At 37.5% G+C, this 15,538-nt stretch overlaps 1 protein-coding gene across 1 annotated transcript in view; it reads right to left on the bottom strand.

Moving 5' to 3' along the window:
- Positions 1-645: 645 nt before the first annotated feature.
- prkcbb (protein kinase C, beta b) overlaps positions 646-15,538 on the bottom strand; it is a 117,490-nt gene continuing 102,597 nt past the window's right edge. The window contains 1 exon segment of the mRNA XM_036148575.1: positions 646-865. Within this exon segment, the coding sequence (XP_036004468.1) occupies positions 710-865 (156 nt within the window). The 3' untranslated portion in view covers positions 646-709.

Raw genomic sequence — 15,538 nt, 5'->3', positions numbered from 1 at the left:
TAGTTACAAAGTTTCCTGCTGTACATTGGTTTCTACAAAGACGTGAAAACATACAAAACTGTACATAGCTACCATAACATCATGGCACATCAGTTATGCTGTGAAATGGGACAAATGGCATGAGTCATAACCAGATTTATGAAACCAGCGCTTTAGCTGCTCGGTTTAAATAATGAAGACAAACACAAGAAGATCACATTAAAGGACTTAAAACTGTTAAAAATCTTGAGGCCAGTTGAAAGGTTTAAAAAGACCAATACCCTGAAGACATGCAGGTGCCATCAAAACTTAATTTTTTCAGTGTAAAATTAGTATTTGTAAAAGGGTAGCACTCAGAACTGGATCAGTAGTCAGTCAGATCAGTCATTTTGGGTTCAATAGAATTTTTCCCTTATTTTCTCGTATTTTGGGCTCAAAGCTTGTGATCAATTATTACCAACTCTTTGGGATTAGTTACAAATCTAAGGAACATCTAAAAGGAAAGCAAACATTTGCTTTACCACACAAATTAACAGCAGTTTTTGTGGAGTTCATATACATATATATATATATATATATATATATATATATATATATATATATATATATATATATATATACATACACACACATGTATATATATATATATATATATATATACACCTCAATTTTACTCTAGAACCTTATTTTCTACCTCTCTGTGTTGTATGCTCAGGTCCATTATATTGCATTAATTGGGAGGAGCCACATATTCAGGGTTGGTGAAGGAGAAGCCGAGGAACTCGTCCTGGTCCAGGTTCATGATGACGAGCTTGTCCGTCGGCGTGAGGTCCACGGCCATCTTGGTGAACTCCTTGTCGAAGTTGCAGGTGTCCCGTCGGTTTCTCTGCGAGGGGTGTTAGGAGTTTATGGATGGAATAATGGAAGGGGAATGGAATGGAGGTTTAAAAAAAATAAAATTAAAAATATTGGAGGGGTGTGGAATGAAATGCGTGGGAAGAAGAGAGTGTAGTGCTGTTAAACAACTCACGGTGGATTATCAACTTAAACTACAAGTCTTTTTCATTCAGCATTCAAATGAATGATTTAACTGTGAAGTGTGCGGCAGTGCAGCACGGACGGAGCAGCATAAAGGAGCAGTTTGTGCTTTATTCCCAAGTTTCTTCTCTTATTGCTCTTATTATTTCTTGTAAAATCCAAATTCACCAGCTTCACTAATGTGTTACTTTAAAATTGAAGACTTTTTACATCTTAATCCAAGTGACTACTTTAGCGTCCACAGCCACAAAAGCCCAATTTTACCACCAGACAAGTAAATAAGTTTTCAAAGCATGATCAAATTAAGTCCATAGGTTATCTGGGACTGTCAGCTTACAAGGTATTGCGAAAGCATGTATTTATTTTTGAATAATGTCTTAATGCGTTTTCAGCCAAACCAAAATCCTAACCTCTCATTTCAGGCGCCTGTGGCAAAATAAAAATGATTTACTGCTTTGCCAAACAATAAAATAAACAAGGAGATATAACCAAGAATGAAATAACTGATTACTGTGAGCAAGTTGGTGTTATATATACATTTGAATTCAGTTTCAGTGGTTGACATCAGGGTGCTACAGAGACTATTGCCCAGTTACAGATTTTAATATGCACAACATGGCTCTCCACCACGGGAAGCATTTCATAAGGGATGGCAAAATATTTCTCAGTTGGTGGACTACAGGAGTTTTCTATTGCTTGTTTTCATGACCAAGAAATGGAGAGTGGTAGTCCCCATATGGTGGACAGCCAGAATTTATTCTGTGAGTTATTATGGCTGAAGTTGATGTCTGATTTAGAGCTTCTGATTCAGCACTATACTAAAAGGATTATTTTTCCTCCTTTGTAATGAATTTGGACTCCATATGGTCATCTCTATTTCAAGATCTACAATATTCTTCCCTCAAAAAGGATTCTGAAAGATAAAATTTGTTGCAGCTTTATACTGCGGCTAGTGTTTGCCTATCATTGGGTCTTTGTGTTTCCACCTCCACAAGCTTGGGTACCAGACCCAATAAACGGTTTATTTCTCAGCACCAATTCTATGTTTAAGGAAGTCGGGGTACCATATAGAGCTGCACTTTCAGCTCATATTTTTGGATTAAGTCATTAACAATATTTGTTATTTAGTTCTTAAACACTTTTCTTTTAATACAACCAGATGTGTTGATAAATCTTGCAGTAAACATCGTCTGCAACTACTGTTTTCCAGATTATAACTAGCATGAAAACATTTTCCCACTCGGATTTAGGGCCACATCGTAATATTTGATTCCCATTTATAAAACATTTATAAATGGAATGCATAGTAATAACATAGAATGAACACGATTGTATAGCTAATAAGCCTACTTATAAAAATGGCTAATTGTGTCTGTGGTACAAGCACAAAGTTTCACAACATTGTGTCAATGCAATGTACGGTGGTTCTAGAGGTTCTCACAACAGTATGCATTTCCAGGAAAGCCACTTGCGCATTACTTACCACTTTAATGTCTTGTGTCTCTTTGTGGAGGCCTTAGAAAACATATGAGCAACAACATCAAAGTGTTCAAACTGTGTGATGAAAACATTTTCATGTCAAGGCACCAATGCCAAAAGATGGTAGACGTTCTTGTTGGGTCCAACCATGGGAAGAGACAAGAATTGAACTACACACAATGAACAAAAGAAACTGGTAAAAACTCTTCAATCCCTGAATACACAGTATGACTGCTCCTAGGAAGGACTAGTTTTCCACAGTTAGACCCCCAGTGACGTTGCAGAGGCATAAATTGAGAGTGGAGCAGAGTTCATCCGCTACCGCAGCTCTCCACAGACTGCATTGGGGAGGACATGCACTTTGATCTCGCTGGCTGATCAAAATCCTTTGATCCATAGTAAAATATGGACTGTTTGTGTAACCGTTGACTTTACCCCTGCCCAAAATAACATCAAGTGCCTGAGCTCCTGCTGAAAGAATCTGAGTAAAAGAGTCTACAAGAAGAGATGTCTTGTCTTTAATTACAAACTCATTCACTCGTTCCAGCCACTAAATCAAAAGCGGTTGCAACATCTTCTCCATTCATTGGACATGCTGTACTCAAGGTGCCCTCCTGTTCATCAAAACAGTTCACATAATGAGGTTGTGTCTGGGGAAAGAACATTAGTTTAGGGTAAAACAATTTAAATATTGTTTATTTCAATGTGTTTGAACACTGATAGTCCAGTAAGGGGAGCTTAAGTGTTCCTTTCCTTTCCTCTCACTAACCTGTATAAAATATGTCCACATAGTCTTTATAAATATGCTGAACTGTGTCTCTTTATCCCAGCTGCTATTGATAAAGCTAAGACGGCGGCCACCATTAGTTCTGCTGTGTTTACAACAAAGCTTGTTCTGTTCGCAGCGTAATCAACCGTAGCACGGAGCCAGCGCTCATCCACCCATTAAGATTTGTATTAGTGATACTCAAAGGTGAAAGTGGGACTTTGAGGGGTTGCTACATAGTATCTGCAGTGCTAATTTCTTTGTTGCTAGCTGAGCTGCTAATACCGGATATTACATTATACGCTTGCTCCCTGTCCAGCAAATTGAGCCCATATGTTTGTCTCCAGCATTTTGGTAGTTCATCACTTTATTCAATAGTGTTCCTCAGGGCTCCATACTGGGACCCATTTTTCTTTTGGGATAGTTTCTCCCTTTAGCCCAAATAATTCAGTAGTTTGGTGAGGTTTCTTATCTTTTTGCTGAGGATAATTAGCTTTACTGCTCATTTAAGCTTTTTAAGGTTCACAAACTGTCCTCTTTGATTACCTGCTTAACAAACAATAAGCAGTGATTGAATAATAACTACTTTAGTTGCTGAACCCAGAAAAAACTGATTCTTTGATTATTGCACCGGGCAGTGGTATGTCTGACATCAAACAAGAACAGGATGATTTTGGACTCTTGCAGAAGTGTACCCTCAGAAATATCTGAGTTATATTTGATTAATCTTTTTTACTGGAGCATAATTTAAAACAGATAGCAAGAACCTGGTTTTATTCATTTGAGGAAAATTTAAAAAACTTCACAGCAAGTGATCTTGAGATGATAATTAATGCTTTTGTTTAGTTTATTCGTATTAGTTCTGATCATAATTATTATTCTTAAGCTTATTATTAGAGTTTTTTTTCTCTTTTTACTTAGTAGTTAGTTAAAAATTACAAGCCTTCGTAAAGAATTTGTTTACTAAAGTATTTTAATTGGAAGTTGTATTTTGTTAATAAAATCTTGTATTTTTTTAGAGAAATTGTTTGTGTTTATACTGTATTTTATATGTGTGTGTTTGAGAAGGCCAGTGCATGAATTCACTCCATCTAGTATTTCATAATACCGCATTTCACCATGCAGGTATTCATAAAACAATAACTGACAGAGACTGAGAGATGTTGATTATTGTTTCCTGATAATCAGGTGGTGCCCCAAATTTGCTACTTTTTTGTTAAAATTACTACAATTGTTAATAATTGGTTATGACACTTATTAATTACTGTTAACCAAACATATAGTTGCATAACATTGTAGAAGATTTAACAAAACAAAACAGCAGCAGTGTGGTTTCTGGAGTAGGAATTTGAGAGTTGTATCAGAGATACATACATACATACAACCACTTATGCTGATGATATTGTAACATATAAAAATATCTTATCTAGTCTATTAAAATATGTAGTGCTATGCAAAATTTCTCATTTTCATTAAGTCTTTTCACATTTTATTACATGTTTTTACAATAATAAAGATTTGGTGGTTTTGCATTCAGCAACACTGAGTCGTACTTCGTAAAAGCACATTTTACTGCAAGTGTTTTAAAGCTTTTCTCTACTTGATTTGAGCATCTAGAAATTTATTCATTTTCCAACTCTACAAACTCTTTACAAAATAGCTCAAGCACAGTCTGACTGCAGAACCATATTATGAACATAAGTTTTAAGGTTCACAGATTCCCAATTGGATTCAGGTCTTGACTTTGACTGGGCCATTGTATTGTTTTTAACACTGTGTGTTTAGGGTCATCATCCTGGAGGAAGATAAACCTACGTTACATCCCAGTCTCAAGTCTTTGGTGTCCTCTAACATGTTTTCATTCGGAATTGTTCTGTATTTGGCTGCTTTCATCTTCTCATCAGCTTTGACCAGGTTCCCTGTCCATAGAGAAAATCCTCCCCACAACATTATGCCACCACCACGTTTCCCTCCGGGGAAGTTCATATCTGAAACCATTTGGTTTATAAGAACCTCATCTCAAGGTATCAGGGAAAAGGAAGCAGAATGCAAATGCACCCCACAGTTTTCACAAATCTATATTTCTAAACAATGTTGATATCCATTTGTAATTATCTTTCTACTAAAATGTTGGGCATCTTTTTACATGTATTACATAAAACCCAAATAAAATAAGTTGAAGTTTGTGGTTGCAAAAGTTTAAAAACATACCTATAAATGAACAGAATAATCTTCAGATTATTGGCACTATTAGTTTAAAGGTTGCACGAGGAATTTGTTCCACTCTAAACAGTAAAGCATTTAAGAATCGGATTAGAAGGTACATAACACCTAAGGGAGATTCCACAGAAATGAGATCAACAAATGTAAACATTAAGAAAGACCTCAGATCAGACAAGACGAGCCGCTGAATTTAAGGACGTTACTAATCAGAGTAAAAGAAACTAAGAAGTAATATGAAAAAATTTCTAAGGCAACATACTGTAACTCAAGAGAGGAGAGAGAGAGAGAGAAACTCGAGGTACAGTAGTGCAGACAACTGTGACTCAGTGCAGGAGGGGAGGGAAATGTGTGTTTGTGTAACAGTAGTAGCAGACGGCTTTTTTCTGGACAGGAAAGTGTCATTGCAAATTTCGCCTCAGTTGGCATGTGGTGGAGTAAAAGAACAGGCTGTTAGAAAGGGAGGGGGAGGGGCACAGTGCTCTCTATGCAGTAAAATGTTCAAACACACATTCAAACACGCAAGAATGTCATCTTGTCATAGCTACAGCTCTGTAGGGTTAAAAATGCTAGCTGCATTCAACTACCAAGGAGAGACTTGCATTTCCTGTACTCTTTAAAGAGCAACAAAGGAGAAGAACACAGGGAGAGCCATAGTCAGGGAATTTGCCTAGTGATTATTTACTTTCCCAACATGGATATTCTTGACTTCACTTTTGATAGAACCATTTAACATTTTTCATTTCAGTGACCAATCTTGATTTTCATTATCTATAACCTTAAAAGACGTTCCACACATTAGCCTATACATCCACTCTGTACAAATCGCTTTCTTAAAACCTATAAAAGAGGCTTCCAGTTGCTCAAGGTATAAAAGATGAGATGGTTTCTGTAGGCCGTTAGGAAGAGACCCCGCCCTGTAACCCTGAGGGCCAATTGGATCACTCGATATGACCCTCTTAGATCTTTGCTGAGGTCTGATCTGCTTTTAAGGGCAATTTGTGGACTAACTTGACATCAAGCTGATGCCTATAATATGAACGTTAGGTATGTTTGTAAATCCGGGGAGCAATAAATGAATAACGCAGATAAACCCTGATTGAACATTTACCGTATTAAGTTATTGCAGAGTGGGTGTTTTGTTCGGCTGTAGGGGGAGACGAGGGGCAACGCCTCAGGGAACAATGCCTGCAGAAACTAATTAACACAGCTGTGGTTCATTTCTAATTAGTTTCTCCTTCCTCATGCAGCAGCGAGCTGGGACCTGGTTGGAGCATGACAGCCGACAAGCCTGTTGGGCCATGTTTATTCGATGCATCTTACATGTATTTCCTTTGAAAACACACCACTGAACACACAGCTGATTCATATGGCTGTAGTATCAACAGTTATCCTTTTTTCACTACACTACCAGATGTTTTAAATATGAATCATTTGCATGCATGATCTTATTTATGTGCAAATAAACTTACAGTGTAAACTAGCTTCTATAATATTCTTCCTTTAGGTTAGCTTGCATATTTTTACTTACTGGTGGAATGTGTTTCTAACTGTGATCTCAAAATAGACATTTTCTCAAAAGGTGAAAAATATTACAAGCTTAAATATTTATTTTCAAAACCTTTTTAAAATAAAAAATATCAGATCAAAAAAAAAAACATTACAACTGGCCTTGTTAAGAGAGCTGAATCTAAAATCTGCCGCTTACCTCTGTGACCTCAAACAACTTCACTGCAGTCCACAGGCACCTTGTTCACAATTCGCTAAGATTCAGTATAGTATGTAGGTATGGACTGGTTACCACTATCAAGGTAAACCAAGGTTTTAAAAACTGATCAAAATTTCCACCATATTCTTCCTGTGGTTTGTAGTTATTCTAATGTGATGCCAGGGAGACTTATAGAGTGCTCTGAGTAATTTCCACCTGCACGGAGCATAAAATAACACAATGCTACACCTTCCCTACCTGGTGCTGTCACTGCCAATCAGCTAGATGAAAGAAGTGTACTTTACAAAAAAAATTTTCACTAATTAGGAAGATATATTTGTCTGTTTAGTGTATTTTTGGTTGCAAACAACACGGACGGTGAGGACATGTAAAACTAGAGGAGCACCACCCTTCACTCCTGTTAATGTAATGCTACTTAAAGGGAACACATCATGCAGAATCCACTTTCTTAGCCCTCAAATACATTTTGTTCTGTACTTGGAGTCTGTAGGAATGCAGAAAATTTGAATGTAGTCTGTCTAGAACCTCACCGGGTATTTTTAATATTCTAATTGGGTCGTATTTTTCAAGCCATTCAGTTTACTGCTTCTTAACAAGGTCTGCCATATTTATTTCATGGAGTGATTTTGGAGTCCAAGCTCAAGGATGCCAAAGCTACAAGTTAATAAGTCATCAGTTGTTCATTACACCGTCCCCTAGAATACTCCAAAAATGGTAAAAAGGGTCGAATTGAACGCTCAGCGACCTGAAGGGGGGCAGGGTATGAAGTGTCTACTTTAGATTTAAAGAGATAGCACCAAAACGAGTTGCTCTCAGACGGACCTCAAAACAGGGGTAAAGAGGGGGAACGTGGGGGTAAATTAACAAGGAATTAGGACCAAAACATTGTAGTTCCACTTCATATAGACCACAACTGAATGATTTTAATGTAAAAAGGAAGAACTGAAAAGCATGATATGTCCCCTTTAAAATGGGTGTTGCCAATTTGGTTGTTAAATTTGGCGAATATTCAGACCCCTCACTTAACATATTATCTTATATACAGTTTATTGTTGTATTTTTCCAAAATCCAACATATCTACTAACTTTTCTGGCTTTATTGGATGTGATCTTAAATATTATTTTATTCTTATTAGCACCAGTAGGCAGAGGAGGGCCCCTCTTCTATCCAAAAGCCCTCAAGTGACCCAGTCCTCATGCAGCAGTATATCAGAGCAGAAGATGTTAGACAGCAAATTACACATACCCCGCGGGCTGCTTTTACTACTCAAGAAACCTAAAAACAAATCAGCAAACCAAAAAAAACAAAAAACAAATAAGGTCTGCCAGAATTCTTCTGGGTCACTTTTTCCAGCCACAAACCCGAATAAAGCAGGAGGGTTGAAACTGTGACTTAAAAAACATCAAGAATGAACATAAGAAAGTTAATTTATCTCTATGAATAGATTTTGGGTCTTTTAATTCACTTCTGTCTCTCCAGCAACATTATTCTATTCTCCTACAGCATCGATTACAATTATATGCATAAGGCCACTTATGCAGATTAGGTGATCTGCTTTCCTTGCAGAGGAGCTGGCAACAGTGCTTAAAACTACAGTTTCAGACGGGAAGCTCAGACCAAGCAGATTGCTACTATTGCGTTAGCAAACGGCAACATTTTTAAATAACAGTATAACTGTAATGACCAATATGCTGTAATTATTTTGCAGCAATACAGATAATTTTCCATTTAACATAACCAATTATAGTACAGATTTTTTAAATATTGGTGTAATTACCATGAAATATTTTTTTTTCAAGGTCATCTCATCATGAGAGTCTCATGCTGTCAGTGCCCAGTTCCAAGACTTAATCTGGGAAGAAGTTTGGTAACATGGGATCTCAATTGGGACAGGCATTCCTATAACACTCTTATGATTTGCATGCTGCATCAAGATAAGGAGGAGGTTGTTATTTCTGCCCTTTAGATCGATGCCCCACTATCCTGGTGTTTAGGGCCAACTGTCCTGCATGTTTGGGATATTTCCCTGATACGACACAGCTGATCCAAATGACTGCATTGTCTCTTCAGCATGCCATCACGTTTTTGCAGAAGCCAAATAACGACCCGTGTATTTAAGAAAATTTACAAACAGCAGCAAGCTCATCATACCTAAACACCATAAAAATATATATTTCTGCCAGGTGTGGAAATGCACACAGTCTATTTTTTATTTATCCAAAAGAAAAAAACAAGATTCGCTCTAACACGTATCCTCTGCCCGCTGTCATCAGGATAATTTACAACACCTGTAAGTCTGCCCCTCTGCTGCGCTTCAGTCAGCTCATCTCACACACCTGTCTCCTGCCCTTTATAAACCCGCTGCAGACAGCGTCAGGTTATCAGAAACCTTTTCCAGCAGATGTTCAGCATTCTTACTATATCTAAATGTCTTGTTTTGACCTCAACCACATTCGTTGGATTTTCCTGCCCTGCCATTGTTGGACATCTACCAAGCTTCTGATTTCTGCACCACGACCTCAATTGCATCTCTTGACCAACAAAACCTGCCTTTTCCCACTGGCCTCAGATCCTCTGTGTATGACTCAAGCCTGTCCGGGGATACCGCTTTATACTCGGCCCTTCAGCCACAGCATTTCTAGCCAGTGCTACTCTAAACCAAACCTCTGCCTCCTGTAACATAATTTCAAGCTGTAACCCTTCCCACTGGCTTCCACATGTGAATGAGGAACAGTATCCCAGATCCAGGAGCCCTGTCTGGATTCTGAGAAGGTTAGTTGCTTTACTTTAGAGTCTATTCTCAGTCTGCAGCCGCAAACCTGCCCTCAACCTTTTCAGTGGTTCTTGTCTGTGTTTCCAGTGGTTTCTTGCCTTCCACCAGTTTATTGTTTCAAGTTAATCTGTTAAAACACACCCCTGGTCTGTTTGAATGTTCATGTCTCAGTTCCTCAGTATTGCTAAACAGGGATTTTAAATTTATTTACAAAACAGATTTCTGCACAATCCATTGTTTCTGAGGCAGCATAACACAGTACAATTGTTAGATCTCAGTAAGGTGCTTACAATAGATCCTCAGTATGTGTAGATTATGCACCAACAGGCAACTTGTATGCATTATTTTTCATTAATCCTTTACTTAACAAGACAAAAAAAAAACTCAGATTGAAAATCCTATTTCAAGAGGGCCCTGGAATTAAGATAGCCTTTTATACGGCATCTATTCAGAAGTTGTGAGGTTGCAACAGGAACTCTGGAGCGGCATAGGGAATTGAAGGAATAATACCAAAAGACAATTTGCAGCAATGTATCCAGAGAACAGAACAAGCACCCCGGACAGAGAAAAAGAGTGATAGAGTCCAGCAATGAAGAATGAAAACCTGTGATCTTATATACTGAGGGAAGAGTGGAGAATGACATTAACTGCAGGTTAATGAGGGAGGGAAACTAATTAACACAGGTGGAGCTGAAATAAGACAAACTAATAACCACGGAGAAAGACTAATACTGACCTCAGGTAAAAATCTAGAATAAACAGGAAACAGAACTAAATCTAAAGGAATGAATTAAAATGGCAAGATCTTTCTGAGACTAATGAACCCAAAGGAAAACTACTTGTTTATAATAGGGCAACTAAATTCCAAATACAGTGGTGGCTAAACTGACGAGTTTAATTTGTTCCATTATGGAGCACGTATTTCAAATTACTTGTATATTAAATCAGCTTTCCTCACTGCAATGTGTAGAAATGGCATTAGTCTGTTCTGGACCACCAAAAAAAAAAAAAAAACACTGCATTTTTTGTTACATAGTTTTCAATAAAAATAGTAATGAACAGTGTTGTATAAAACATTATTGAATAGAATGTACTGAAATACAGTTTTTTTTTTAGTACAATATAATGTACAGCATTTAGCTTGGATATCAGGCGGCATTAAGATGCTGACTGAAGTGGAGAAAAACGACAGAACTGAATAACTCAATCTTATTCACTGATTTCTGGCTATGCTTTCCTGACTTTTATCTGTTTTAAAAAACAAACCTGTCCAATGTAATCTGTTTTTTCATCCCTTTCAGAATGTCTTTGAAATAAGTTAGCCAATTGTCATAAATTGGCGCCGTTGCAAACTCAGTTGTAACTTTTTCTGGGGTTACTTTTGAATACAGTCTGAAAGTTTCTTCCACATGTTTCCTTTATCTCTCTTGTAAAAAGAAAAAAAGAAGCCTCCCATGTGTCACCCACTTGTTGTAAAAGGCAGTGTGTGCTGCTACGCCTGCAGCTGCTTTTCCTGTAGCTACTTTGGTGCGGCGTTCACTGTGGCGTTCCCGACAACTTGTGGTGGGATGTCTGAAGCTGGCTTGTAAGCCGAATTTTTTGCTCTCAAGTCAAAGCAAAAGAGATTGGCTGAGCGACTGCTCCTATCTCGAAAAACGTGTTAGTAGGGACACACGCAAGTCAAGGTACCACTGTATAGCACGAGATCAATGCTTCTCTATTTTTGGCTTCATGCATTATTCCCTTTCACAACTTAAAGATCACACAGTGATTTTGATGAGAAAACCAATGTTGTGTAGCCTCTCTCTTACAGACTTGTAAAGGTCACGATTTCAGTGTTTCCTCCCTTTAAAATCAAAGGAAAGAGAGCTAATTTCCCTTTCAGCACAGCTCAAAAAACGGCAATCATTTTTGTTTCTTTGGATCATTCCAAGTTCTCAGAGCAGTTTCACTGACTCATCCAAGTTTTTCCTCAAATCGGAGCCTTTACATGCACGTTTGCAAAAAAAAACCTGATGCATTGAAATCTCACTGTCCCTATAAAATACTCTTAGAGAAACATTACAAATTTTCATTCATATAGATGAAGCAAGACGCGAAGTCTTGCATGAACACGTCAGTTCTCACTATTCTTCAGGGTAGCAGCCAATACCGTCGTTCATCTGATGGATAAATTCATTCTCACATGTTGATAAGCACGTCTGCTCCAAATTTCCCAAGAAAACTATTTGCAGGTTTGTTCATCAGCCATGCATGTTAATATTAACATATACAGCTGCCAGCAATGTAGAGCAAATAATAATGTGCTCCATCTCAGTTTGCTTCGGTTGCAGTTAACGCTGTGAGGCACAGAGAGGAAAAAAAACTAAATCAACATCGGACAGATGGCGAGATAAATATCAGTGGCCCTCGGTACTGATGCACAGATAGAAAACTCAGAATAAACAGTTGCAATAGGGTGAATGAACACAAGTAGTTTTCACATTACTGCGTTTTTAGAGGCTTAAATGGAGGAGCACGACTGCCGGTCTCTACTTTCCTTCCTTCTCCTCTTTCCCTCCCTTCCTGACTCCTCTCCACCTCTTTCTGCCAGTCCACGTCGTTTACGTGACGAGAGGATTAGTGGGAGAAGATGTCCGCCGAGGATGCGGGGAGAGTGGGAGGGACTGAGGAAAGGGGAGGTGAAGTGGAGAGAAGAGGAGAGGAGAGGAGAGGAGAGGAGCGGAGGGCGAATAAAAAAAGGCGGTATCGAACGCTGACCTGTTTTGGGCTGATAAGCGGAGGCTGCTTTGTGCTGAAGCCACTGGCTTTAATTTGGGGGCCGCAACATTTGGAATTAATTATCACACATTACAGCAGCGCTGCGTCTCACAGTGTATGCAGAATATTACATCCAGCCCGATGCAAACTTTATAGAGCTTATGTGCTGGAATTTAACGTTAGAGAAGACTCACTCTTGCTTTATGATAAACCTACATGAAATACAGCTGCTGGTACGCAGTTAAAAAATGTTGGCTATGTGCAGGACTCAACAGCTAACGTTATTTAGGATTATATTTAATATAAGCATAAAGTCATGAAGCAAGTAAAACATGTTTCAACTGTACTGTTTTATACTTCAGGACAAGATTAAGGCGTTCACATGCAAAGTCTTCATGTAACTACAACCTAAGCTAAACAGCACATGTGTACAGCATTTTGTAATTGTCTCGTCACTGAAAAGTGGTTTAAAAATAAACTTGCCTTGTCTTGCTTTGCAACAAGTCAACCAAAGTTTAGAAGCAAAAAGCAAGAAATTAAGTAAACCCAAATTAGGGGAATAGAAGTCATATCAACTTTGTACTGCATATTAATCAGGCAGGTGAGTCAAATGTTGATCAGTATTAGTATTTTTTTAACTTATATTTTAATAAGTTGAGATGCTTGGACATTGGAATTAGGTAAAAACTGAGAACTAAACTAAGAAAAGTGCAGCCACAAGTAAATGAAGCATCGCACAGGCATGGCCCTGTTTGCAGGATTTCAGTATACAATGGACTTAAGTAGTTATTTCAATACAACCTAGACTTTTAATTAAAAATATACAAATTAACCCTCTGGGTTACATCTTTGACCATAATATACTGTTGGAACATAAGTTGGGTAGTTTTAATTAGTCATTGGTTTAAACGTTATGATTCACTTTGTTGGGTTAGAGGATAGAAAGAAGAATGGAAAGCACTAAATGAACGTGTGAAAAAGACGTGTGAGGATGGTTTTCTTAAGACCAACTTCAGAGGTTGCCTGGAAGTTTGGTATGGAATCTGTCCTGGGTCACACTGAAGGACCACCCACTGACCTGCTCCACTCAAGCAGCAGAGATACCTGGACAATTCTCAAAATAAATCAATGGAACTTTTATTTTAGAAAGAACAAAAAATACCAAAAAAGGAAAAAAGAGACGATTGCCCAAATTAGTACTGCTGACATCAAATAGGATTTTTAAGACAAGAGTTGTAACTGTTGGAAATATAAAAACATTTTCTCACAAGTCAGGAATTTATTTTTATGAGTGGATATCAGGATGCTATGTTGAAGAGTGAATTTCAGTCCAACATGTTGTTTATTTTTTTATCACTTTTGTAGAGCAACTGAACGCACTGCTGTCACTGCATTTTAAAATACAGCACAGAATATCTTTATATGTGGAATATCCACTCCAATGCATGCAGAGCACCGCACCTAACCTAATAAAGTTGTATCAACAAGCTGTATTGCAGGATAAGGAGTTTGTAGCCAAAATAACTCCACTAAAAATATGGCTTAGATGACTTTATGTGGTTTTCTGAATAATAACTTCACTCAGGTGATTGAATGTATCTGAAATGTTACAGAAACATCAGCAAACCTGTTATTTGCCCAGATCAGAGCCCTATCTGTCACACGGCTTTGTGTTTATTAGCATTTAAATTGGGCAACTGTGATCTAAACACAACAATCGGTAAAACTCTCCAGGTTATGGGCTGTACTTCCAAAATCAATCTTTTGTAGCCCTAAAAATAGGCAGTTGTAACTTTAACCCGGAGTGATGTGTGCAATCAGTAACTTTTAAAGTGTTATGTTTGCCCGTTCTGAAATTAGTCAATACCTTTCTGTAGCAGAAATAAGTCAAGTCACGTGTGCCATAGAGTCACTAACACATTGAAAACTTTGCCTACACTGGCCTCCAGCTGCAGGGATTTTTTCCTCTCTAAAGCACCAGCGTTTAGAAAAACAAGAGTGCCAAGAAGGAGTGCAGCTCTCAACTCTTTAGTGTTTGGTGGCCCGATGCTGCCACTGTGGCATGTAATGCATTAAGTGAACAAGCGTGCCATACGTTGCCAATGTTTTTTGCCCTTACCCCTCCCCTTCCTGCTCTGGTTTATGTTTAGCCGTCAGTCAGCTGTGTACGATAGCCCGATTAGAAACCCTCTAGATACATAAGTTGAGTACCAAAAGCAGGCAATATTAAGAGTTCAAATTTCTTAAAATGCCAAGTGTTGTTCTTTTTGTTCAGCAAACTTAACAGCTAAAATGTGTGCTGAAAACTAAACAAGCTAGCTCACATGCAATAATTATGTTTTTCTATCTAAAGCTAACGCTACACTCAAGAATATTTTAACTTTGGAGACAGTATTTTCATTGGATCTCTATCTATATATCTATATATGTATGTGTATATATATATATATAGATATATATATATATATCTATATATATATATATATATATATATATATATATATATATATATATATATATTATTGGTGTGTATATATATTCTATATATATATATATATATATCTATATATATATATCTATCTTATATATCTATATATATCTATATATATTCGTGTGTGTGTGTGTGTGTGTGACCAGAAATAATGCAAAAATAATGCAATCAATTTCATAGCGTTATTTGATACAGTAGGCATTTATGTTATTTGATTAATTTTAGCTGCAGTAGTAGCCTTTGTTCCTGTCATATCATGAAACTATGGTACTTTTGCTCAAGGTTATTGTACCTTTAGAAAA

Source organism: Fundulus heteroclitus, chromosome 16, assembly GCF_011125445.2.
Source record: "Fundulus heteroclitus isolate FHET01 chromosome 16, MU-UCD_Fhet_4.1, whole genome shotgun sequence".
NCBI classification, from domain to species: domain Eukaryota; kingdom Metazoa; phylum Chordata; class Actinopteri; order Cyprinodontiformes; family Fundulidae; genus Fundulus; species Fundulus heteroclitus.
The sequence above is the reverse complement of the archived record's forward strand: the minus strand, read 5'-3'. Positions and strand labels throughout refer to the sequence as shown.